The sequence below is a fragment of the Protomyctophum parallelum genome (assembly GCF_964188405.1).
Source record: "Protomyctophum parallelum genome assembly, chromosome: 16".
NCBI lineage: Eukaryota > Metazoa > Chordata > Actinopteri > Myctophiformes > Myctophidae > Protomyctophum > Protomyctophum parallelum.
In genome coordinates, this window is record NC_139711.1 from 16,008,111 (window position 1) to 16,018,926 (window position 10,816).

Genomic DNA, 10,816 nt, shown 5'->3' on the forward strand with positions numbered 1-10,816 from the left:
TAATGTAAAAATACAGTATCAGCAGAGTCAGTGTAATGCGTGTGTGCATCCATGAGTGTACTATAGTGTTTTGCATGTATCAAAAATAAATCTTGGAAGGACTGCATGGTGGAAAACCAAATGAATTGAAAGCCCTCAAAGGAAGGCAGGGTTTTAAAGGGAGGTGAACAGGTGCACCGCAATCACTCTTGATGAAACCATCACTGTCCTGCCTCCCTCCCTCCCAGAGACCTAACAATGTATGACAAACACAAATAAGAAGGGCAAAGCAACTACACAAATCATAATACAGTAAAGGTAAAGATGCAAAGTGAATAACAGGGAATATCACACCTACCTATATTTGTAGCCTCTAAAATATCTGTAGAATATAAACTCTCTAGGAAAAAGTCTTGATGGTCAGTCAGTCGGACAGGTGTGCTTCCTCATTCCACCAACCGGTTCTTATCTCAGTTCTGTTCTGACGTTACTCCCAGTAATGTGATTCTCCTGTAGACTTCCTTGAATTACACAATGTCCATTTTGCTTCCTTCTGAGTCATTGCACAGCCACCCATAGATAGGCTACTACAGTCTAGAGGCTCATTTAATGGGAGTGGTTTGAGCAGATGCCTATAAAAACCTGCAGGTGAGCAAAAGATGAGTATTTGAGTGTTTGAGCGGCAGAGACAAGGGTCCCCAAAATGAGTAACTGGATTATTAACCATGGACTTGGAGCTGCCTTTCTGGTAGGTCAATTTTACTATATGCCTAACCTGTAAATGTATAGGCAGCAGTAGATTAAAATTAACCAATAAAGCTTTTGCTATTAAATGAATAATATTTATGATGTGAACATTTTACCCTTTCAGGTATTCTGGATGGGCATCAACATTTTCCTATTCGTCTGGTTCTACTTGTTCTATGATTTGTCGGATCAGTTTTTCTACACGCGTCACCTTCTAGGGGTAGGTTATGTGTTTTCAGCTGCATGATTGAAATAGTTTATTTATTAAGAATTCATCTTTGTTTTAGTCGTTGTGAAATGTGATGGGACACTGGCACATATATATTTCCATCTGTCACTGATAGAAGTTTGAATTGATGACACCAGACCCATGATCTAGTCAGTGTGTTAATATTTAGTTTCTGTGTTGCTGTCCAGTCTGCTCTGGCCTGGGCCAGGGCTCCTGCAGCTGTCCTCAACTTCAACTGCATGCTAATCCTCCTTCCAGTATGCCGAAACCTGTTGTCCTTGATCCGAGGCACCATCATGGTAAGATGACAATGTTACGTGGCATTTAACCCATTTTGGGGCGGGAACCCCTTTTGGTGTTTTAAGCATTATGTCATACTTTAGCTATTGAAAAATAGCAGATCTACAAGCTCATAGCACGGCACAGAGTGCCGCGCTACGAGCTTGTAGATCTGCTATTTTTGAAAAATCGTGAATGTGGCACAAATCTTGAATATTTCAGAGCAAACGTTTTGAACTCAAATCTTTGCTTCTGGGGGGTCCCTGGAACAACATATTTTCAGATGGGGGGTCGGAGGCCAAATGCATACAATTTTTGGGGTCCTTGGCATGAAATAGTTTGAGAACCACTGATATAGAAACAGTCATGATCTAGAAGACATTTTGTAGAATCAGTCTCGGGTCTAAATGGAGTTGTAATTTGTGTGCATCTCAGTGTGCACTTTGTCCACTCTGTATGGTAGAGTATGTTAATACAATATAACATACAATTGGGGTGGTTGTATTTTGTCTCCCTGCTCTTCTATTGAGACATTTATTTCGTGTCAAAGGTTATACCCATTTTGGAACCATTAAATGGTTTCAATTGATTTGTAAACAAAGCTCTGTTCTTTACCTTAATGTTTAATGTTAAACCATTCTGGGGCAGAGTACATTAACATGATGTACTTTTGTGCCATGTTTTAAATTGCTTGTCTCAAACCTTCTGGATTCTTTCAGCGTTGTGGTCGAACAATGAGGAAACAACTGGATAACAACATAAGTTTTCACAAGCTGGTTGCCTATATGATTGCACTGATGACAGGTAGGAGTAGGACACACAATCACACATCCCTTTATGGAATGTGCTATGATGTACTGTTGCGCGTGCACACACACACACACACACACACACACACACACACACACACACAGTGTGCATAATACTGTACACACACTGTGTGTGTGTGTGTGTGTGTGTGTGTGTGTGTGTACAGTATTATGCAGATACTAAACTACATTTTAAGAAGTAAGGTAAAGATTGCTGTATGTATGTGCCTGCAAATGACAACTAATCTTGTGAAAAGGCAGTTATTTAAATCTAAGATGATACATTGGAAGTACAATAGTGTTTTTGATTAACATTTATCTTTTCAACGTTAAGATGACTGGTTGGAAACGTAGCAACCACAAGTACAAAGTTACATTATACAACTATAATGAAATGGCCTTGGACATTTTTTTACTTATTAAAAGGGCAGGGATGAACAAGTGGAACTCAAATACATTAACAGGCATTATGATGTCTCCTCTGTGCTCTGGTAGCTGTGCACGTACTTGCCCATTTGCTCAATGTGGAGTGGTATGCCAGAAGCAGACGAGGAGAGTATGATGGGCTCAGCACAGCCCTGTCCAATCTGGAAGACTTCGACAGTAACACCACCTACCTGAACCCTATCCGCTCCAGAGATGTAAGTTATTTAGCAGCTGTTCATACGAAATTGCTGGTTAAAACTAGGGATGCGCCGAAAGGGAAATTCTTGGCCGAAACCGAATATAGGAAACAGTTGGCCGAAAACCGAATATGATTAATATTCATCTTTTTTCCTACCATTGCTGTCATGGCCGTACCTTAAAGCTACCTGATTTATGGCAAAATAAATGGTTATGGCAAAACTTAACTTAAATAATAATAACTTATGGGTCCATAAAACATTTATTCAGCTCTTTTGAATGCATTAATTGCATACACTATTCGGTGATATATTTTCTGCCTATTCGGGCCGAAACTGAATAGGCCGAAAATGATTCTTTTGCCATTTTCTGCAGAATATTTTCTGCGGACGAATATTCGGTGGATCACTAGTTAAATTAGTATGTTTATACAGAGTAAGTAAAGAATAAATAATCTCCTGGTAATGACTGTGACAGTCCTGTAGCTGAAAGGTCAGAAGGTCAGTCCTTACAACCACAATGTTTCCAGACAGGTCTAGTCCAGAATGCCACTTAAGCACTATATACTTAGTTGTACAACAAATAGTTGACCTACATAGCTTGCAGATGTTTGGAAAATTTGAAGATTTAGAAAGTTTTTGCCTATAACCATGATGAAAGTGGTTATCACTTAACATACCTACACCCGCATAGTATAATTGGTATGAAGTGTAACTGAATATCAGATTCAGGTTCAACTAGAAAAAGTGCCCTTCCGGGCACAGGTCTCCACCAGGTTATCCACAGATCCGTGCAGTTAGAGGTAAAAACACTTTTCGGCCAGTTATAGCGCCACCTTGAGGCTGAGTTGAAATTGTTCATGTGGCATTTCGTCCTCGGCCTAGTGGGAATGTGGGTGCACAATTTCACGGAAATCACGCGATGTGTTCATGATTTGCAGCATTTTGTTTGAAACTGAGCACTCCTGTGAACTTTGGAAGCCAATCTTAACCAATCAGGATGGAGTCTGATAAATGTGAAAGACCCGTTTCGTTGAATGGCTCTAGAGAGACTGTGTACCAATTTGCGTGATGTTTGGACAAAATCTGTAGGTGTACTGTGCAAAAACTTGTTTTGCACAAAGCGGCCTCCTGGTGGCGCTATAACAGGCCGTTCTGGAAAGTTTGGGGCAGAGGTTCATCGTTGGCATCCAGGGAGTGTGTGTGCAAAATATGGCATCGACCGGGTTAACGGTGGCCGTTTTGCACAAAGCGGCCTCCTGGTGGCGCTATAACAGGCCGTTCTGGAAAGTTTGGGGCAGAGGTTCATCGTTGGCATCCAGGGAGTGTGTGTGCAAAATATGGCATCGACCGGGTTAACGGTGGCCGAGATTAGCTGTTCACGGACACACGGACGGACACACAAACGGACAGACGGAGTGCAAAACATACTCTCCCCACATGCCTTCGGCCTGGTGGAGACAATTATTTGTTTGTCCCCGTTGGACGATTTGGTTTACAGCAAGGCATAACACAGGCAGGTAACATGAAACACAAAAACACAGTAAAAAGGCACATAGTACACATGGAACAATAAAACAGGATGGCAGTTCAAGCTGGTATCAGTGTAACATTATAATTCATAACTTATCGCTGTTTTAGTATCCCCACTTAACCCATTAAGACCTGAGTTTGATTCTACAAATGTTATGTTATGGTTATGGCTTAACTTAACTTAAATAATAATCACTTATGGATCCATAAAACATTTATTCAGCTCTTTTGAATGCATTAATTGACATACACTATTCGGTGATATATTTTCTGCCTATTCGTGACCGAAACCGAATAGGCCGAAAATGCATTTTTTTTTTTTTTTTTTTAAGATATTTTTTTGAGGCTTACGCCTTTTATTAGTTTTTGAAGGGACAGACAGTAGGCTGACAGGAAACGGGAGAGAGATGGGGGAAGACATGCAGTAAAGGCCGTGTCGGGCTCGGGAGTCGAACCCGCGGCACACTGCGACTGGATTACCAGTCGGGTGCCCAGACGGTTACGCCACCGCCTGGGCGAAAATGCATTTTTAGCCATTTTCTGCCGAATATTTTCTGCGGACGAATATTCGGTGCATCACTAGTTAAAACTGTTAATATTAGAATTTAAGGACCTCTGTACAGCACACATTACTCGAACAAAAAATATAATAGAGTGCAGGATCAGCACTTTCAGTATTTAGAGGTCGTCGGGTATGTCCTTGCTTCAATCAAGTATGAGTTAGTATGTGAATCAGAAAACAATGGACACAATGTTTTGTACACGTCTGTTAATCTGCCCTTTTTGGCCTGGAATGATGCACACCTGTTTTGACTCCTTGTGACACAGAATCCACAGCAGACCCCGACAATCTTTGTCTTCACCTCCATCGCGGGTCTCACAGGCATCATCATCACACTGGCACTCATCCTCATCATCACGTCGTCCATGGAGGTCATCCGGCGCAACTACTTTGAAGTCTTCTGGTACACGCATCATCTCTTCATCGTCTTCTTTATTGGCCTCGTCTTCCACGGAGCAGGGTAAGGATGAAGTCAGGGCCTATATGTTCTGTTATGACGCAGACATATTTTTGTTCTTCGGAGCCCCTCATTGTGGCCCAATGTATCCTCATCCGCAGGCGTGTCGTGCGGTCCCAGTCGACCACAGATCCGCCGCACAATGTCACATTCTGCAAGGATCGGTTTGAAGACTGGGGACGGATTCCTGAGTGCCCTATTCCCCAGTTTGCGGGGGGGTTCCCACAGGTTGGTGTTCTGGACATTTTACTGGGTAGCGTTGTGGCTATGTACGTTCACTGCTCTGTGTGAAAGTCCAACATCTTAACCACGTGACTAGACCAAAGAGGTATCCCTATGGACCAGGGGAGATATATATATATATATATATATACACAGTATAGAGATATTAGATTTTTTAGGCCATCAGGCAGAGGCTCTGAGACCCTCTGCTATACTCACCCCCCTTTTGTCCTCCTCCCACGGGGAAACCTGATCCGGGTCACGGCACCAATGTAGCGCCCTGGATTCGCTCGGGTCTCCCGCGTGAAAGTCCGACATCTTAACCACAAGGGATATCCCTATGGACCAGGGGAGATATTTTGAGGCCATCAGGCAGAGGCTCTGAGCCACTATGCTACTTTTTATTGATAACATTTATTGCGTTGCGCGGAACTTGTCATGACTTGCTACTGAGATGTAGACTCTGAAGTCAAATAACCACAAGCCATTCTGTCCTCCTATTCATAGACGTGGATGTGGGTGATCGGTCCCATGGCTCTTTATTTGTGTGAGCGTATTCTGCGCTTTATCCGCTACATGCAGGCGGTACAATACAGAAAGGTAAGTTTCTGTAATGACTCATTCTGTTTGCCTTCAGGGTGTAGCAGCATGATCCATGTGCTCTGTCTCTTGTCATGCATTCCATCATCAGATCGTGATACGACCGTCAAAGGTGCTGGAGCTGCAGCTGGTGAAAAATGGCTTCAGGATGGATGTGGGGCAGTACGTCTTCCTCAATTGCCCAGCCATCTCCCCGCTAGAGTGGCACCCCTTCACGATGACCTCTGCCCCTGAGGAGGACTTCTTTAGTGTCCATATCCGCACTGTAGGGGACTGGACTGAGAAACTATGCACTATGCTGGAGGAGCTTCCAGATGGTGCTCAGGGACCCAAGTGAGCACTTTTTATTTATTTATTTTGAAGTAAATTTTATTCAAAGAGTTTGATCATATGCAGTTTTCACAGAAAGAATACGACTCTTCGTTTTTTTACATTTTCTCCCACAACTCCTTTCCCAGTCCTCCCCACCCACCCACCTAAGTGAGCAATTTTTACAATGTTGACCTGCTCTGCATCCAGAATTCTCTGGACAAACATGTTGCTGTTTACAATGTACCCTTCAGGCCATAATTGGCAATAGCCCAGCTTATAACTTCCCCCATTTGATTGTGATATGAACCTTGACTCCACCCAAAGGACATTGGTTATTTTTGCCATGTAGAATTTGTGTAAAAATGGATAAAAGCAGACAGTTTGTCCCTTAAAGGTGCTGCGTTTTTCCGTCAGTTTTCTGAAAAACACGTCCAGTATGAAACCACCCAACTATGATTTCTCTTTCCTTAGAATGGGTGTTGATGGTCCATTTGGCACAGCCAGTGAGGATGTGTTTGACTATGAGGTTGCTATGCTGGTAGGAGCTGGCATCGGAGTAACTCCCTTTGCCTCCATTCTGAAGTCCATCTGGTACAAATTTAAAAACTCCAACCCCAAGCTGAAGACCAGAAAGGTAACTGTCATCCCTGGTCTAACCTGTCTGCCTTAGCCTTTCCATTAAGCCTGCACATCTTTTGTTGTTGACACATGCAATGGCAGGTCAGGTGGATAAGACAAAGGTGGTTATTGTCTCAGTGGATCATTTTTTTTCCCATGAAGCAGTGATACGGAATGCTCTTGCGTAAGTTCTTTTGAAAATGCTCACATTCATTTCCTGGTTGCAGATCTATTTCTACTGGCTCTGCCGAGAAACGAGCGCCTTTGAGTGGTTTGCAGATCTCCTGCAGATTCTGGAGAAGGAGATGGAAGAAAGGGGAATGGCAGATTTCCTGACTTACAAACTCTACCTCACTGGCTGGGATCAGAGCCACGTATGTGTCTTAACCCATAGAACGATTCTACAAATGTCTTCTAAATCATGATAGTTTTAACCAATGTTTCTATGTCAGTGGTTCTCACACTATTTTATGTCAAAGACCCCCAGAATTATATGAAATTGGCCGCCAACCCCCATCTGAAAATATGTTGTTCCAGGGACCCTCCAGAAGCAAAGATTTGAGTTAAAAACGTTTGCTCTGAAAGTGTATGTGTATATATATATATATATATATATATATATATATATTCAAAGATTTGCCACATTTTCATGATTTGTCTAAAATAGCAGACCTATAGATCTGCTATTTTTCAATAGCTAAAGTATAACATAATAAAACAACAAAAGGGGTTCCCGTCAAGAATGGTATATAGATATTCTTCCCTAGTACTGTCTGTACCTCACTCAAGTTTTCTAAAAAAATGTCTTCCTAGACTGCTCATGTGATGGTCCATTTTGACGAAGACAAAGATGTGGTGACAGGTCTCAAGCAGAAAACCTATTACGGCAGGCCTAACTGGGACAAGGAGTTTGAACAAGTTCGCAAAGAGAACTCTACGTAAGACACTTTTTTCAATCTCATTCATATCAAGTAGATCAGAAAATTTGGGTTGGAGATCATTTTTAAGATATTTTTGGGGCTTTTTTGCCTTTTATTGATACAAAGTAAGTTGACATGAAATGGAGAGATGGGAGGGGAAGTTAATCGGGACTCGAACCCATGACACACTGCCATGCTGGATTACCGGCCAAGGGTTGGAGATTAATTTGTTCTTATGGGTAAAATCTTCATTTTCTGATACTTTCAGGTCAGTGGTTGGGACGTTCCTGTGTGGCCCTGAAGCCTTGGCAAAGGTCTTGCAGAAGAAATGTGTCAAATACTCAGACGTAGATCCTCGGAAGACCAAATTCTACTTCAACAAGGAGAACTTTTAAACTGACAAGAGGTGCGTTTCTCCTTTTGAAGGAGATCATTGGTCTTTTAAAACATTCAAAACAAATGTTTTATTTTAACAATGACTGGATCAGTCCATGACAATCGGTGATGACCCAATTTTAAAACCTTTCTAAAGGACCCACAGTAGTAATATTTGAAAACTTTTTACAGGGACAATTCCAAATGTATGGAATGCTGCACGTGCACATATTCCCATTATTTAAAGGGGATGACTGACTCTCTAGTCAAGTCTAGTGTGACTGGTAATTGACTGATTAGTCTCCACACTTTCTTTTATTTTATTTTTTGGAGCTAAGATGCAGGAATCGCTGGTAAATCATCAGCTGTGCACTTTCATACAGCACTGGTCATTTTAAATGGTACTGAAAGCCAGTAATCAGTATTTTTGTCCATACTAAAACCCAAACAAATTGATGCATATTGTGCACTTATAACGATGAGATTGGATGAGTCACAGAAAACGTTTCAAGACCAATTATCTCATCTGGTACACTGTAAATAATTTATAGATAGTGGCTAACTTGACGAAGGTATTTGCAGACACTTTCAAAATGCTTGGGTGTCTGTGTACTGTGTATTGTACATAAGTTAATGCTTGTATGTGTATTATATTTCACGTTTCAACATTAAAGTATATTTTGTGACATACATTTTCTTCGAGTATGTATGTACGTGACCATATGTTTTACGATTTTATTTTTTACTTTTAATATAGTCTCAGTGCCCTGCTGGAACAGTTCTTTGTCATTCAAAGAGGAAGCACGTCCTACCTGATTTCTATTACTGAATTAGTGTGATACATAACAATACAGTATAATGTATTGTCTGACTAACACATGGGTATTTGTTGTGGCCCAAGGTTAAAGGCTACGACAAATGTCTGGGCAATTACATTTTTACTGTAGCAAGGATGCACTTTACCTTGCACCAATTGGTCATCTACAATTTAGGCATTTAGCAGACTCGAAGGCCCAGGCTACACTTATGGATCTTTTGCTAAACACATTTTCTTGTGTGCGTTTGGGCCTTTCAGCCACAGGCAAACGGCGTTTTCAGCCGCTCAAACGGAGGTATAAGTGAAACTTTTCGAAAATATCCGGATCAGTGGATCTGTGTAGCTTTTGAGAAACGATGTCACCGATTTATTAGCGCATATCATTTTTACCCAATTGTTCAGGTTTATATATCGCTGTTAAAACTCATCCAGTGCCACCGGTGGATACGTTTTTTTTTTTTTCTTCCAAAAAGGCGTCCAAAGGCGCCAGTGGCAACGAGGGCGTGACGGGAAAGGCGTCCAAGGGCGTCATGTGGCATGTTTTAACGTTTTAACGACTTTAAAACGTATGCATCAACTGCAGCGAGCAAAGGCTCTGCTCTGCCAATAAATATATCAGCCTACTAGGTTAATTGTGGACCGCTACAGATAAATTGTGGATGTTAACCTACCAAATAAGGACCCAGGCCAAATGCAATTGCAGTCGGCTACACCTGCAACAAGTCTATGCATGGTGTGTGCATAGCCATGTGAAACTATATTCTCGTGCTGTATTTTGCTCCATGTCATGGTCATGGAGGGGAGAGAGGTGTGAATGGTGAGAAGAAAGTATACAGTGGGTCGCCATGCGCATATGGCTCTCTCCTGTTTAGGCAATAAAAGGCGTACCCTTGACTGCATTTGTCACGGTGCCTGCATGCCGACAATGTGCGTGTGTGAACTTATTAGCCTACATTATAACGTGATATTTATTATACACCTCAAATATAGCCACTCTACAAGATCACAAGTGGTTGTGGACACTTCTATAGGTCTGACTTATTTTCTGTGCATGACTTGCCAAGTCGCCAGAAGGTTAGGGTTAGTGTGTCTATAATTTTTTTAAATAGAGAAGTCGAGTCTGGATTTATGCACTAACGTGTGACATGCTGACAGACAATGAAAGAAATATGTTCCAATTCCACTCACAATTTAGGTGGCTTTTAAAATGTGGTACTTATTCCTTCATTAAAAAATATGATTGGCACCTCATAAGTGTAAATATAAAATCTAATATAATATAGCCTACAATTGAAACCTGCTACTGCAGTGATTTTATCCTGCGTTTCTGCATTGGTGTGTGGACTCGGATATCTCTGTCGTATGGGCAGGGACGAAAAGCATATTTAAGCATGGTAAAAATCAAGGGTTGTAAACACTGCTCTTGAACAAAATAACGAATAAAGATTAAAAAAATAACGTCTTTAAATGAACTGATCGAATATGCTAGAATGGGCATTTCCTGGTAATTCTAAAACTATTAAAGCCAAAGCTTAAAAGGATTCAGTTGTTCCTGGTAAGCATGACAATGACAAAAGGTATCCACACAGCATGTTGTACAACTAGTAATCTTCTGAGGTGTATGAGTGCCACAAAGCACCATTGTGTACAGATTTCATAAATCAAAATTTGAATGAGAGATGTCATATATATATATATATATATAAAATATAATGCATGACAAAATGAACAAAC

General features: G+C 41.3%; 1 protein-coding gene across 1 annotated transcript; it reads left to right on the top strand.

Annotated features, from left to right (window-relative positions):
• Positions 1-645: 645 nt before the first annotated feature.
• nox1 (NADPH oxidase 1) lies at positions 646-8,443 on the top strand. Its single transcript, XM_083785670.1, has 13 exons — positions 646-727; positions 851-946; positions 1,144-1,254; positions 1,954-2,038; positions 2,539-2,684; positions 5,028-5,221; positions 5,320-5,446; positions 5,948-6,040; positions 6,132-6,373; positions 6,824-6,986; positions 7,198-7,344; positions 7,784-7,908; positions 8,159-8,443. Exons 1-13 carry the CDS (start codon positions 683-685, stop codon positions 8,283-8,285), a joined length of 1,701 nt encoding a protein of 566 aa, XP_083641796.1. The 5' UTR covers positions 646-682; the 3' UTR covers positions 8,286-8,443.
• Positions 8,444-10,816: the final 2,373 nt, after the last annotated feature.